The 16,455-nt window shown below is 35.5% G+C and overlaps 1 protein-coding gene across 3 annotated transcripts in view; it reads left to right on the top strand.

Moving 5' to 3' along the window:
* Nucleotides 1-16,455, top strand: part of LOC129247250 (ATP-binding cassette sub-family A member 2) — a 31,118-nt gene that overhangs the window by 8,129 nt on the left and 6,534 nt on the right. For all 3 annotated transcript variants that reach the window (XM_054886302.1, XM_054886301.1, XM_054886300.1), the window contains exons 10-18: nucleotides 3,426-3,571; nucleotides 7,335-7,489; nucleotides 11,054-11,363; nucleotides 11,434-11,585; nucleotides 11,643-11,814; nucleotides 15,313-15,544; nucleotides 15,615-15,840; nucleotides 15,918-15,976; nucleotides 16,059-16,391. In XM_054886302.1, coding sequence (XP_054742277.1) covers nucleotides 3,426-3,571; nucleotides 7,335-7,489; nucleotides 11,054-11,363; nucleotides 11,434-11,585; nucleotides 11,643-11,814; nucleotides 15,313-15,544; nucleotides 15,615-15,840; nucleotides 15,918-15,976; nucleotides 16,059-16,391 — 1,785 coding nt within the window. The remainder of the gene's footprint in view (nucleotides 1-3,425; nucleotides 3,572-7,334; nucleotides 7,490-11,053; nucleotides 11,364-11,433; nucleotides 11,586-11,642; nucleotides 11,815-15,312; nucleotides 15,545-15,614; nucleotides 15,841-15,917; nucleotides 15,977-16,058; nucleotides 16,392-16,455) is intronic.

Below are 16,455 nucleotides of genomic sequence, written 5' to 3'. Positions count from 1 at the left end.
ACTAAACGATCTTTCTAATAGCGGTCGGCTCTTTTAGGTAATGGCAAACCTCGGAGTGTATCTCTGCATGAAAAAAACTCCTCATAAAAAGGAGGCGGCATAAAACTGTAGGTCATGCCATTTGTGGAACAAAATCTTGATAGTGCAGCGGATTGATCATGTACATATCGCTGATTTACAACAAGAGTGTCATATTCTAACAAAAAAATTTTTAGAAGTCCACACGCTGTTGTTGTTGTAGCAGTACCTTTGCCCTGTCAGTGTAGCGTAATCACTGGTCGTCTTCGTCTAGCTCAGCCCAGGAAACTAGCTGTTTCGACGGGTTGGGTCCAGAGGGAGAGGGGTGTTAGATGAGTGGGTTCAATGGGGCATGTGAAAAGGTGGTTAGTGTCGTGCGGGGTGCCTTCACATGCTGGACATATGTTTAGTATGTCGGGGTCGATTCTGGATAAGTAGGCGTTTAACCTGCTACAATATCCAGAACATAATTGTGCGAACAACTCTTGCGGAACGCACAGCAGGACCAACGCAGACAACACCACGCGTTCCTCACCCCCGAGTTACGATCACACTCCCGAGGAGTTTTAAACTCTTACAAAAAAAAAACATTCCCATGGCAGCCACGGTTCTACGTTACCGGAATGACTCGGGTTTTTCCTCGACCAACGGCTGCCGCCCCAGTAAAATAGCCCTGTCTAGTGTACCGTATCCCAAGACACGCTCTTCTGTTGTGCTGCGATTCATGCGATATCAATTAATAGTATCTCATTAGATGAAAAGATGAGTAAAGACATATCTTACTTTTATTTAGGAGAACATAGTAAATTGAAGCTCTTTGAAGCCGATTTTTTCGACATTTTTGTTTTTTGAATTATTCCAGTATTGAAGTAAATACGCCGTATGTTTTATGTGTGTTTGTCACTCTGCATTCACACATACTTTTTTCTTTTTATTGCTTTTTGATTTCCTATTTATACAATAGCAATAAGAATGACGTTACGTGATGAACGTGCTAGCATGTTGGTGTCGTGTATGTAACACTCAACCTTTACTACATCGGACAGGCAAAAAACACTCGAAATCGGTTATGTTTTACATTTACTTAGAGTGGCTCCATTTTTTCTCTTTTAACTTGAACATATCGTTTTATTGAAAGTAGATCCATACAAGGTGATAGCAGTAGTACAAAACCCAAATTTGCATGTATTTTATATGTACGTATTTTGTTTTTGCAATTTGTTGCTTTGAGTGTCAAAATAATTAAATCAATTATTCTACTACCACCACCTAGTATGCACCAAATTTAGTTTCCAAAATGGAAACGTCGGGCGTACATGCTCCTTACCAGCTCTTCGACACCATATTTGAATAGTTCAGTCAGCAGTCCTTTGGTTTTCGTTTGTTCCTAAGCGCTTCGTTGTGGTCAGGTAACGGAACGAAAGTTTCGTTGTAAACGTTTGGAGGATCGATGACTTCATCTTCTCATGACCCCCACTACTATTACCATTCAGCATTTAGGCGAAGTGTTCCCTTCATAATTTAAGTATGCTTTGGACTTTAGTTACCGGATCGGATGATGCTACTGAAAGCACAGGCCACCATTTTAAACTATTGTGTCGTTTGATAAGCTTGAATGCCGAAGTTCGAGCTGAACGTTGAAGTCATCACGCGAAGTTGGTTGACAATACTCGTGTCAAAAGTGGATTCTATCTCATACGTTGTATTATATTATACCTATGTGCGCTAGTATAGCGAAAAAGTAAAAAGTATAAAAAGTTGTAAACAGATCATGTGCGGTAGTTGCTGAGTAACTCCCGCGGACGGTGTTGGTTGGAGAGGTAGTTGCGTGGCGGAAACGTGAAGTGAACAGCGCAAGTTCGGCAAGTTTTGGAGGCTTGTGCGAATTTTGAAATTTCATTTTTAGCTGGTGCAGCATAGGTTGAATACACGAATTCTAGGAAGTCGGTTGAAAATTCTTAAATGAAATGTGCAGAGAAAATTTCCGAGTAGAAGTAATTGTGGCTGGCGTTAAGTCAGTTAGACAAAAAGTTATTTTTCATCAGGACAATGCACCGTATCACAAGGGCATTTTGAAAATGGCAAAAATCCTCGAATTGTTGGAGCATCCACCGTATTTGGCCCATAGCGACTAATTAATAGTATTAAACACACTAACAAGGTTACAAGGACTTTTACGTGTACGCATAAAAGGAGCCATGCGTACATGCCCCACGGCACCAATTGAGGTTCTTCTGAAACTCACACTTCACATTCATATCCAATTCCAAACGAGGAGGGCTATTCTAAGAACAACCAAAACTATGATTGGCGATCATCAAAATCTCATGTTCGATATTCTTGTTGAGCTAATCCCTGAGATCTGAATGTAATGGGACATGATATTACTAATGCTCAGTTTTGTTAAACGTTTCAAGACTGCAATAAAAAGATGTGGGAAGAGTTAACTAAAACCTACAAGGTAAACTAGAAAATAATACCATGGTACACGGAGGGATACCGAGGAAGGTGCAAGGCAGGTGTCTGCGAACCGGGAAAAAGATACTCGGAAGCGCTACGAAAGAATACAAGTATAGCGCAAGAATACAAGTGAAAGCATACGCAGTAGAGAGATGTGTTCACTTTAATCTTGAACACAACTATAGAAACAGAAGTATCCTTACTGATAGCCAGGCAGCAATCAAGGTCCTCCACTCTTTTCAGGTTAAACCAAAACTGGTCAGGACAGAACAATTTGGTATGTATTCTACGGGTTCCATTGAACAAAGGAATTACTGAGAACGAAATGGTAGATAAATTAGCCAAGAAAGGTGCGGCATCCCTATTTATAGGTCCATATATATTTTTTGGCTTAGGAAAATGTAATTTCTCTTTTATTCATGAAGTGGAATAAAGACAAAGAAGATCATACTGACGCAATCAATGATTGGCAGCTGTAACTTAAATCGATATAAGGATTGTATGGATGTAAATAAAAATAATTTTAGAAACCTCAAAGAAATTCTAAAAGTGGATTGTAGAATGAATCATCATCTTATTAACCTGGAAATATATCTAATGGAACTTGCAGGTTCTGTAGAGAGGAAGATAAAACCGCCACGCATATGCTGGCGTCGTGCTCAGCACTGATACACAAGCGAGACAAACACCTAAAGTGGGAAATAATTTATAATTTATATAATAGTAGTCGTATCAATGTAAAAATTATATTTTTGCCTGAGTAAACGTATGCTCACTTGGCCAAAGCAGTTAGGAGTTTTAACTTTTTTTTTGACACATATAAAGGTTAGATGTAATTTGGTGCGATTGACAAAGACTGCCTTATAAATTGCGTTCACTTGAGTTTAGTAAAACAAAATTAAATTATCAGTACTAATCATATAAACTTTATTTTATGTTATTTTAAGGTTCCGAACAGCAAGATTCGGGGAAAATAACGGTTTGTGGAGAGGGCGAGGTTGGCTCCTATCGCCATTTGATTGGATATTGTCCCCAACATAGTGTTTTTATGCCTTACATGACTTGTGCTGAACATTTGAATTTTTTTGCTCAGGTACGTTGTAATCTCTTTATATATTTATTGTATTTATACTCCGTGCATAATTTCGTAAGCTTCCTTAGGGTGGTAATAGCCGTATAAATAAACACTAAAAAACTTAGAAACTAAGCACTTGATTTGGGTCCGTTTACGCAAATATTCAGAAAACTTCATCAACACTGGTGAACTTTCCTGTATTTTTTTTACCTCATTTATTACATACAATTCGCCATTTAAAAATAACATTCAGTATTACTTCTAGTTACAATTTAAAAAAGGAAATGCATTGAGCTTTTTGCTCTTCCAAACCTTCTTCAAAGTCATTAAAAATTATTGGGAGGAAAATATTATTTTGTATTCAAAGTGGGAAAATCATGTTTACTGTATTGTAATCAACCAACTCAATAGCTTTGATGTCAAAAGGATATCACCGCGAAAGAAGGCGAAATAAAATTTCTTTGTGATCAAGGAGTTCGTTCACTTAAGATTGATCCTTCAGAAAAAGTTTTTCGATATTCCTTAAAGAAAGAGCACAAATATGGGCCAGCATTTTCAACCGTTGGTAAATCAATGTTGTGTTGTTCCACAACCTTATTTATAACGAACTCTTAGAAGATAAACATATTGCGTTTATGGCGGATAAAATGCGTGATAACCTTATATTTCAACAATGCACTGCCGTAACCCACGTTTCAGAATTAGAATTGTATGCTAATTATACATGAATACGAGTATAACCTATCATCGCAGAGTAATCAACATTATTTCCGGTTCTGACGGCAAATGGTGTGCCTTACCACTTTAAGTCAGTAGAACGTTTTATTCCTATCAACATTTTGGCACGAGCCTGCAATGGTGAGTCTGATGACATATACGGCAATGAGTCTTCGGTGGACACTTTGATGTCCCTAGCACAAACAGTTAATACAACTACCAGATTATTTGACGAACTCGAAGTATTTGGAAGGTGGTAGCGTTAGGAACGTTAAACAGCTTCTAAGATTATCTGCTTGCAATGAGGGCAACTTGACTTTACGTTGATGAACGGTTCGTTTTCCAGTGAATTTGTTATCCCGATGTATTGTTTGATGGTTTGCACTCTTGGGGCAACTTTCAATATATTGATTATGTCGGTTGTGTACTTTAAAACAATCTTCCTCTGCAGGTAATTTTCCAAAATCTTGTTTCGATCGTACGCTGATTTTGAGCCTGCATCTATTTTAGACAAAACGATATGTAAAAAACGAAATGTAAAAATATATTAGTATCGGATTAAATACGTCACTTAGAGATCCTAGTAAGAGGAGTGGCCGGCTTACAGTTCCAATCTAAAACCAATAGAGAGCTTTTGGGGTGCATAATTTTCAAATTTTACCCAAATCATGGCTAAAACCAAGGCATTATGACAGTAACAGACTTGAAACTAAAAATTAAGCAAGTTTAGAATGATATCAGTAAACATTCGGCGATAGAAAAAATTGCATTATCACTAAACATTAAGGGATAGTGAACTAAATATCACTATCACAAATATTTTAGTGAAGCCTAATTTCTAACTGAGTGAATTTCAATTATATTTCAAGTCCATTGTTAGCACGCATCCGCTTCTGGCAACAAATAACAAACCAGTCCCTGATGTGTCAATTTTACTCAAAAAAATCAATTTATGCAATAAAAAAAAATTATAAATATTTTTATTAATAATTTTAAAAGAGATTATAGAGTTTCTTGAATAATAAAAATAGTGCTTTTTGCACATTCGAGATAAGACGTCTCCGAAACGGCTCATTCAAGAAAAATGTGGAGCTCAGCGACCAGTCTGCTACATCTAAGTATCTATATTTCGTAGAGCAGTATTAAGTTAGGTTATGGTAGTTGCTACAATAAATAAAAAATATTATGAAAGGCATCACTCCTGTAATAAACAGTATACATGTCCTTTATACCGTTTCCATTTTGCTCCTGGATATCATCTTTTCCAACGTCGGTCACCAAATAGTGACTCCGTAGAAGAGGCCATGCAACGGTAATGTACAACCAATGTATGTGCAGCTTTATATATCATCTTTAACCTTAAGCTGTTTTGCTTGAATATAGGGCAATGCCCACTTTCCTTGTCTTCGATTTTTCGGTTCCAGTTGAAGTTACGGTCTAGAATAATCCCTAGGTGCTTCATTATTTAGTGAGAGGCCTTGAAAGCAGGTATTTTCTATTTGTTTGTGCACAAATTCGGTCTTTGTGGGATTGACATTTAGTCACTCTCCTTGTGAGTTTTGTAAAAGTTCGCTCAAAACTTGGAGATGCCTCTCTGGGGCAGTTAATACCGCCCCCATAAGGTGTGACATAACATTTTAAGACTATCGTATTTACAGTAAGATTCCGAAGTAGGGGACAAAGGGGTGCTCCTTGCTGCGTGCCTACTGATAGTCGTTGCCACCATTCCTAAGGCAATGGTTATCTTCTGAAGAAACAGCCGAAAAAATTCTACCAGTGGCCTATCTAAACCAGTGATGCCAAAACGAGGAAGTTTTTCCCTTTTGTGGTAATATTTAATAAGAAAGTACATAGTTAAAAGGGAAAAGAGGTTTTTTATATACATATAGAACAAAAAGTTGGAATTTTGAAAATGTATACTTTTTCGTAGCTGAGATGAACGTTTCCCTGTATGAACGCGGTCTAATAAAATGTGCCTAGTATCAGAAAAGATAGTTGGCAGCACTGAATACATGGAGTTATACCAGTTTTACGAGGTATAACCATACTCTCTAGCCATCAATCTTGCCCGATAACTGTATGGTTGCTTTCACATAAATATTTTTCATCAAGTGAATCGAAGGTATATTGCAGTTGAAGAAATACATAGATGATGCTTATATATACAAAAGTATTTAATATAGTATATTAGGATATAGGTAAATATTTCATTGTCAGCAAAATCTAATTTTAACAATTATTTATTTTTGATATTTCGCACTTGTTACGTTAAAGCGTAACAACTCAAAATCTGAACATTTTCAGTAGAGACGAAAAACTGTTTCCGTAAATATTAATAATATATTACAAGGAAAAAAATATGTAATTGCACGAAAATATCATTGAAAAGAATATAACGGTTGTTTCGTTCGGTTATTCGTTCTTCGCGCTAAAATAACACATTTTTGAGTTGTTACTCTTTTCCTGAAATTTTTTTATACACTTAGTGGTATATTTTAAACAAACCGTTTGGTTGTAAACAGGCACAATTCAAAATGTTACAGTTTATGTGACACAAATTTGTTCAAACACTTGGAGACAACTAAAAATGTAACTCTTTAGTTGAGACAAAAAAGTCATTCTGAAAACAAAAAGAGAGTCATAACGGTTTTTTTAACGAAAGACTAGACAAACCACTGAACGATTTTTACAGTGTGTAGAGATGACCACTGTACATTGTTTTCTTGCAAAAAACTAAAATTTGGAAATTTTGAGTTGTTACGCTTTAACGTAACAAGTGCGATTTGTTATTTATCGCATACTTGGCTAATCTTTCCTTCATACCCAAATCTTTCTACTTAAAATCTAATTCTCTTTCACACTACTTTCATTCACTTTTCACTTTCATTTTTTCATACTTTATCTTTTCGTTACCACTTCTAATTTATCTGTTTCATGGTTCAATATTTATATCAATTGTTTACTTTTAGTGTCACTCAGTTGCCCGTAAATATATGTATCGATTATAAAAATTTCGGTGTTAACCGAATTTATATTCAAGCTTAATTTCGTCTTTAATTTTTAGGTGCGAGGCATGTCGGAACAAGAAGCTTGCAAAATTACGGATGAATTATTAATTAGGCTTAACTTACAAGACAAAGAAAATGAGTTCGGCAACTGTCTATCAGGTGGTATGAAGCGAAGGTTGTCCCTGGGAATTGCGATTGCTGGTAATACAAAGTAAGTAATTTCCATAACTAATGCCTGTTTTTTGATTGGGCTCTAGTTTTTGAGTTATTATTTGCGTTTGAAAATATTACCAAAAATGCCTATGGTTACATTTCAACCATTTATTCGACATTTACCCGCAATAAAAATTCAATATGCAAGTAGCGTTTAGATTTTTAGAAAAACGGAAATTCTCTTAACCTTTTGAACGTTATTTTTTATTTGCCCATCATTGAACTCGCCTGAGGACGACCCTATCATACTATAATGCTGCGAGTAGTATTAGGTCAACCGTGTTGCAATTTTCAGCAAGGTGCTATGCAATCTTGAGGTTATGCACATCTGTTATTGTGTGAGATGGTGACGATTGAACTATTGCAAGTTCACAAAATTTATTTATTTATATTTCAGAAAGTACTTTTTGTCCGTTGAAAATATGTCAATGTGTAAATAAATAAAGGAATTTGAGTTTTGCCGATTAATTGTTAATTCGGATGTCGGCTGTACTCCTACTTAGCCTTTGAACATATTCCACAATTTGTCACAATTTCGTTCGCTTAATTTGTTTAGCATTTTATTGTGCTCAATTTAGCGCACTCAACGCAGTTAATATCGTTAACAATGTTCGGTTTAACTACGAATAAAATATTGCGTCTTCCCTCCAAATATTATGAAAATGTGCGATGAAGGAAATTTTGTTTCTTCTAAAAAATTTCTATCTGTTGCTTCTGTTGTAAAAGTCAGCAGTGTCTGATTCAGGTGAGAGTGACTCAGAGAGTGACAAAGACAGTTTGGTGCGGATTTTGCTGGAAACGCCATTTGGGACGACGGTGAGCGCTACAGGCGATGATAATTTTTCGCGACCGGAAATTGAAGACATGGACTTGGACGATCTTTGGTTTCAGCAGGATGGCGCCATGCCACACAGTCCATGACACAATGGATCTTTTTCGCGCCAAGTTTGGTAATCGGCCATCCCGGCAATGTCAGTTGGCCACCTAGAAGCTGCAATTTGACCCCGTTAGACAGGAGTGCCGTGAAAGCCTTATGTTATGCGAACAATCTATCCGGGCCCTTAAGGCGAATTTCGCGCAATCCATTCGTGAGAAATAGGCAGAACCAAGGGCCGCCACAAATTGGAAAAACTAGGATAACAGGATGCGCTACTGCAGAGAATGCTGAGACACATGAATGAAATGGTGTTCCGCAAATAATAGGGATGTTTGCTCTTTCGAGTAAATCAATAATGTATCGGAAAAAAATTGTTTGTTATAGTCCGGGAGCTAGGGGTCGATTTTGTTAAATTCTTTACTATACTTGTGATTTAGCTTTCATGAATAACGAAAGTGAACGTCAGCTGGCGCACCTGCGATGGGTGTGATTGTGGGAGGGTATGAAACGTGTCGAAGCAAAAATTTCTACCAACTCATTTAATACCGGCTGAAATTTTTTTTGTGTATTGTTGGCATTTAGTAATATAGAATAAAAAAAAAATAGTCAGCTGCGCCGTAGAGGGGGGAAATACGTCAGCTGAACAGGCGAACTTGTAAAATAAATTAAAAAGTAAAACTACTTTATGCCGATTGAAATTTTTTTCCATAATTTTGAACGCATGAAAATATAATAATGATGGTCTGCTGCGTGTATAGCGGTGGAACAAAGAGACCCATCAAGGGGGATAGTCTTAGCTACTAGTGCCTTTCGTAGTGTAATATAATTATTCATAATTAGTAATATAATTATTCATAATTATATTTATAATAAAAAAATAAATAAAAAATTAATTGAAGCATGGGTTCTTTAAGTTTTCCAAAACGTACACCGATTCTTTTTTAGATATATCTGCATAAACATGGATATCACTATATTTACACTAAACAGGTTAAGTTCATAACTTTGAAAACAAAAAAAGTTACAGATGCCTTATAAAGTCTGTTTAATGGAAGCGTGACCGGCAAAATTCAAACTTAGAGTTCCGTTAAAACAAATTTAAACGCTGCAATACGCGTTGAGCAATTTGATAGTTTTGTGAGAAATTTATTGGCTTTTTAATGAATGAATAAATTTGTTGTTTTTACAAAATGAGTTCCGCGTATGAAAAACTATTTGAAGGTTCCTATTTACACACTCTATATGCCCAAAAATGTCACGTGTATCTGCAGCAAAATATAAGAAGCCGAAGACGTTGTGCAACGGTATATATATATATATAACGGTGTATATATGTATATGTACATATTTATATAATTGGCGCGTAAACCCTTTCTGGGTGTTTGGCCGAGCTCCTCCTCCTATCTGTGGCGTGCGTCTTGATGTTGTTCCACAAATGGAGGGACCTACAGTTTCAAGCCAACTCCGAACGGCAGATATTTTTTATGAGGAGCTTTTTCATGGCAAAATTACACTCGGATGTTTACCATTGCCTACCGAGCGGCGACCGCTATTAGAAACAACTTTTTTTCATTTTGGTCTTTAACGGTATACTGAAGTTAAGTCCGGGAAAGTCGGACGAGGGCCAAACAACAAAAACCGAAACTTATTGTTGCGTGAAGCTGCAACAATTTTAAGAAAAAGTGATGCTAATGTATCCAAATGCACGAGGACGTTTACGTGCATAAGACTTCAAATTCCGGAGTGCATTAAAAAAACCGTTGCTCTCATTGTCACACATTGAAAAAAGACCTGCATGGGCTAAGGCAAATTCACGGAAATTGGGCGGACGTAATATTCACGAATGAACCTTTCTTTTGAGCGAATAGTCGCATACGTTGATCCTGGTATACTTCTGATAGTCGGCAACTTCAAAGAACTGTTAAGCATCCAGTTAAGGTTAATGTTTAGAGTTGCTTCTCCGAAAAAGGATTTGGCCATTTATTTATGTTTACCGCCAACTTGAATGCAGCTTTTTAGAATAAAATGTATACAGAAGTATTATTACTGTCAGCTCCCAAGATGATTGGAAGAACTAGCCAACCTTGGATTTTAAAAGAAGACAACGATCCCAAGCATCAAAGCCGGAGGTGTGTAGAGTTGAAACAGCAAAATGGGATTGAAATATTAGATTGGCCTTCTTAGTACCCTGTAGTCAACCCTATTAAAGTATTTGGGCAATAGTTAAGCAGAAACTCGAAGCAAAACAAATATAGAACACAAAGTATGGCTCGAAGATCTGAAGTCATTATAGCTAATGGTGATGACTATACTTTTTATGGAATATATTGAGTAGAATCGAATTGGTTAAATAGTTTCTGAGTTATGGCGGCCGCGCTTTCATTAGACAGACTGTGCTATACTCCGTAGTGCGGCGGTAGCAAAACTTTTCGCCTATTACGAATGGACTCACAACTATGTTATTTTGTCACAATCCAAATTCTTCAACAACAACTTCTCAAAAAACTTAAAATGGGCGTTTTTGGGTGAAATTTTAAAACGCTAATAACTCGAAAAGTAGAGCTAGAGCAGAAAAAAGAGTTTTACTACTCAAATCAGACTCGAATATGTTTATTAGATGTGACCTACAATGTTCAAATTTTCGACTTTTCATGTTACTGTCAATTTTTTAACGCACACTTTCAGAGTCGTAATACTAGATGAACCGTCTTCTGGTTTAGATATTGAGTCACGACGTGAGCTATGGGACATATTACTTAAGTTGCGGAAAATAAAAGCTGTATTAATCACTACACATCACATGGAAGAAGCGGAAGTGTTAGGTGACACAATTGCTATACTAGCTAATGGACGTGTTCATTGCTCAGGATCACCGTTAGAATTAAAACGTAAGATCGGACGGGGATATGTACTAAAACTGTGCATAAGCAACCATCAGAATGAACAAGCGATTTTACAAATAATACAACATGACATACCTACTGCAAAAATTTTGGTAATTATATACATAATATATTCCAAGTTTGTCGTAAGGAAATGTATGCAAATGCTCTATATTGATTCAGACTATAGTGCCACCTGCAATGCACATAAGTTTACCATACGAAAACAAGAGTGAATACAGTCAAGTATTGCATCAATTAGAGACTAGACAAGAGGAACTGGGCATTGACTCAATTTCTTTATCTGATGCTTCGTTGGAGGACGTTTTCCTTAAGTAAGTGATTTTCGTAAAGATATTAGAAATTGTAATTAAAAATTTATTTCCTTAAAGTTGTTTATACGAAATTGACGTTGTGGATGGTATGGGAATGGAAGAAGAGACACCTTTGTATATTCCCTTTGAAACTCGCGAACCTTCGGTAAACTGGAAAGAACAATTTCGAGCGATATTTTATAAGAAGTTTATATTTATTAAAAATCAGTGGGCTTATACATTGCTAATGGTAAGTTTCTTATGGACAATATTTTACTTCGGCTTCCTTTGCGATGTGTTATTCAATGTGTAGGCATTTATTTATAATTCTCTATTTCGGTCCAAAAAATGTAAAAGTAAGAGAGAGTAGCCGCACCAAAGTGAAATGTGCGTGACTACCATTCGATTGTCGCGAGTTCGCCACCCACAGTAGGCATGAAACATAAAATAATAAAATACTTTTTTTTTTTTTAAATAGCGGTTGAGCTTCCCGCAGGCAATAGCGAACCTCTGAGTATGTTTTGACATTGCAAAGCTTCCTATAAAAACTATGTGCTGTTCAGACACGGTATAAAACTGTAAGTTCCTCTATTTGTGAGATAATATGCAAGACGCGCACCACAAATTATGTACATATGTAGTATGTATGCTCCATATTACTATATATATATATATATATATATATATGTACCCATAATTATGAAGTGGTCTAAGTCATATAATTCTTGTTTCGAGATATTTAATGAGTTGCGTTTGAACGAGTTAAAAAATATTTTTATATTATGCGACATTTTAATTTATAACTTTCTTTGTCTTGATTAATGAAAATTTATTATCATAAGGAAATTTTGTATGAATTTCGTACGAAAATATTGTTTTTAAAGCTCTAATTGACTTAGACTATTTTCAAAATTTATTGAATGCCCTATAAATAACTTAATGCAATAAAGAACTATGAGTTTTATTTGAAACACTAACTTTAATGAAATAATGCATGAACATTTATTAATGATTTTTAAAAATGAATCCATTTTTATAAATTTTTCAAGTTTTTAAGATTCTTAAAATGTTCATGATAAACTGGAGGGATGTATGGTAGTAAACGCGTAATATCTTTATGTTTTTCTTCCGTTGCTGGTCTATGGGTGGTGTATAATGGAATTAATTTAATATTTTCGTATATTTTTGGTCTTCCTCTTTTAGGTGAAAAAACCAAAAAGTAGAATTTAAAATCATCCAAAGAAGTTTTATAGAAAATTCACAAGATTAATTTTTGAAGAATCTCATCCATTGTATTTGCAGTCAAGAGACAGATTCACCCGCGGTATTTTTTACTCTTCTAGTGATTTCGTGTTATCGAAAATGTATTTTAAATTAACAGTGAAGTATTTGTATGATTCATTTGAAGATGATAATTGTCTTACTCCTTTCCATTTCTTGGCAGTATTACGTGGTCGTATAATATCTGCAGATCACATCATAATAATATTATCCGAATAATAATTAATATATTCACATTTCGCGTTTTCGCTATCATTTATTTTCAAGTTATGCTCATTGTATGTAATTTCTTCACATTTTTGACTTAGACCACTTTCATATTAGCACGAAATGAATTCCGTATAACGTTGAAATTACATCCACTATCAAAAGTGGATATCGATATCGTGAAAATTACATTAAATACATATAGTTTAAGATAGTGTGGATGTGAAATAAATGATAAACTCATTTTTATAAAAAAATTTTGAAATAGGCCACTTTCATAATTATGGGCACATATATATGTATGTAGTATATGTAAGAGTTATAGCATATTCTCAGTATTAGGTGAATAAAAAAGTTCGGAATGTTTTTCACTAGATGTCTTTAGAGAGTCATACTTCACGATGTGTACATTACATCGGCGCATAATATACGGCAATCTAAAGGTTACATTACACTTCAAAACAAGTTTTTTAGGCAAAGGTAAACAAAGTTAACAATCAAGTGTGAATCAAGTCAACTTAAAATTTCAAATATCTCTAAAAAAAAGTAACGCAACTGTTATGCTAAGCATTTCAAATCTAAGTGAAAATAGATACGCCAGTCTAGACAAAGGAAATAACAAAACAAAGGCATCTTCATCCAACGGTGCAATTAAAGTAAAACCCAATTTCTAGTTATTTACTTCTGTACGAAGTTCAAACACACTTCTTGCAAACCTTGGCCGCATAATCAGTACAAACAAGTGTCAAAAAATAGGCATTGACAAAACCAAAATCTAAATCTACACGGGGAAAAAACTTTCGTAAAGTGGTAAATTTCCTATCTGCACAACAAATGTAAAAAAAAAATTATTCATATCAATTAATGAGCCGGAGGCCCCTAGTAGATCTCAGGATCATGGCACCGCCCATTTTCTTATTTCTATACTTAGGTTCATCATTTGTACCACATAATAAAGATATCACGGACGGGCATGACTAAATCGACTTATTTGTGTATATACGAGGGTTGCTATTTGTATTTCTGGCCTAACAATGGAAAAATGAACATCATTTGTAGGTGAAAATGGTTTTATTGTTTTTCAAAATATTCTCCATGATGACCTTTTCTTTGTATCAAATTGACCTTCTCCTTTGTACCAAAATTAGAAGCATTTTGCCCAGTCGCGTTTCTAGGGAGTGTGAGGGATCTAACGCGAGCACAGCTTTTTTGCCACAAAGTGATCATGCAAAATCTTATTGATGCTCGTCATTCTAATGCCCTAATGCCTCAATCTCAGTATGCCTCGACCATATCGCACATAGCAACGGTATTTTCTATCACAACAACATATTTGGACGACCTGCCCGGAATTCACCGGTGAGCGAATAGCGATCTCGAGTAAATTCATTGTATTAGATGGGTAGGTGCGTGACTACCATTCGGTATTCCAAGGATTCGAAAGTCTGGGCATGAAACAGCAGATGATAGAAACAGTTATTTCTAATAGCGGCCGGCAATGACAAGCCTTTAAATGCATTTCTGCCAGGAAAAATCTCCTCATAAAAAACGATTTGCCGTTTGGAGTCGGCGTAAAACTGTAGGTCCCTTAATTCATCGTGGCGCACAACACAAATAGGAGCAGAGCAACCAAACATCAAGCAAATGGTATAAAAAGGATATTGCCGTTCCCACGACAGTCGGTTCTACGTTACCGGAACGATCCAGATTTATATCCGGCCAAGGACTGTCACTTCAGCAGCATTCCCCATATACATACATATGTATGGGGAGTGTTTATGCTACAACAATAACAACAACAACAAAAGGATGGTACGTCCTAGCCCTATGCAGATTTTAGTTCATCGATGCAGTCTTGTGGATTCACGTCGAAAATTGTCGAAAATAATCACTAATATAATCAATAATATGGCTCACACATTAAAACGTTCTGATTGGGTTTATGTTAAAATATGTCGAACTTTTCAATGGAAACGTTAGTTGGCGCCTGACAAAGCTAGAAGTGTCCGATACCAGAAATAAAAATTGCAGCCTTCGATGTTGTTACATATAACCGTTATATGAACACAATTATAATATAATTGGGCACAAGTGCGCAGGCATACAAATATACTATGAATACTGCTTAAACGCTATCTGCTTAACCTAAGAAGGAGCCTAAACAATATTGTTCAAAAATAAATAAATTATGCAAATGTGAAAGGTTTATGAATTTAAATTTAATGTATTGTTATTTATATTTTTATATAATATTAAATAGGTGTTACTTCCAATGTTGAGTCTCGTTATTGCATTGGCCCTAATGCATTCCATGTCGCTGGTAACTAATGAAGACAAGTTGACCTTGAATCTAACACATATCCAACGAGGCATTATTTTGATCGATGGTTCCAATGCCGAAATCGTAGATATGTTAAAAACGGAAATTAAGAAGTATGATGGCATTCAGGTGGAACATCTAGCTGATAAAAGAGGCGACAATGTAACAGATTGTATGTATATGGAATAAGTGAAAAAAGTATATATATACATATATGGTATACCCACTTTATTCTTTCTTAGTGTTGATAAATCTGCAGACTGAAAATCTGGCATATTTTTTGGAAAACTATATTGGTGTAATTGATTTAGATAGTGAAGACAATGGCAATTTGAAATTCAACATATATTTTTCGGGCAATATTTACCATAGTTCGGTAATTTTAATGAACTTAGTTGACGATACTATTGCGCGTTGGAAAATGGGCCAAAATGCAGGTATCGAAACAACCTATGCGCCTATTAGAAGGTATTATTTTAATTTGTAACTAAAAATTACTTAAACTAATTGTGATTCATTTACTTCAAAAAATTATCTTGCTCCAGATACATTACGGATGTAAGCCCGACGCGGTTGGAATACTTTGCGGTCATAATACCCATAGGTAAGTGATTCAAAAAATTAATACAGTTTTAAATGAAGCTTGTCATTGATTTGTTTTTATCAATCTGTATTATTTTCTGTAGGACTGTTTTTCAGCATATTCTTTTATGTAGCATTGCCCTTTCATGAGCATGCAAGTGGTTTCAAACAATTACAAGCAATACCGCGATCAGTTTTTTGGCTTTCCACTTTTGCTTTTGATGCTACACTGCACTTTTTCGTCTGCCTATTTTTGTGCCTATTACAAGCACTATTGATGCCGAACGAATTGTATAGTTTATCCGAGCAACTTATCATCATTGCGTCTATATTTTTCTACGGATGTAGTTACCTTCCAATTTTATACAGCTTGGCAAATGCTTTCCGTTCGATATCTACCATTTCAACGTATATGCTTTTTATGCTTATTGTGTCAGGTGAATAATGATGATATGATATGAATAAGCATCAAATTCTTATAAAACGTTATTTCGATTATAC

Source organism: Anastrepha obliqua, chromosome 5 (assembly GCF_027943255.1).
Source record: "Anastrepha obliqua isolate idAnaObli1 chromosome 5, idAnaObli1_1.0, whole genome shotgun sequence".
NCBI lineage: Eukaryota > Metazoa > Arthropoda > Insecta > Diptera > Tephritidae > Anastrepha > Anastrepha obliqua.
The sequence above is the reverse complement of the archived record's forward strand: the minus strand, read 5'-3'. Positions and strand labels throughout refer to the sequence as shown.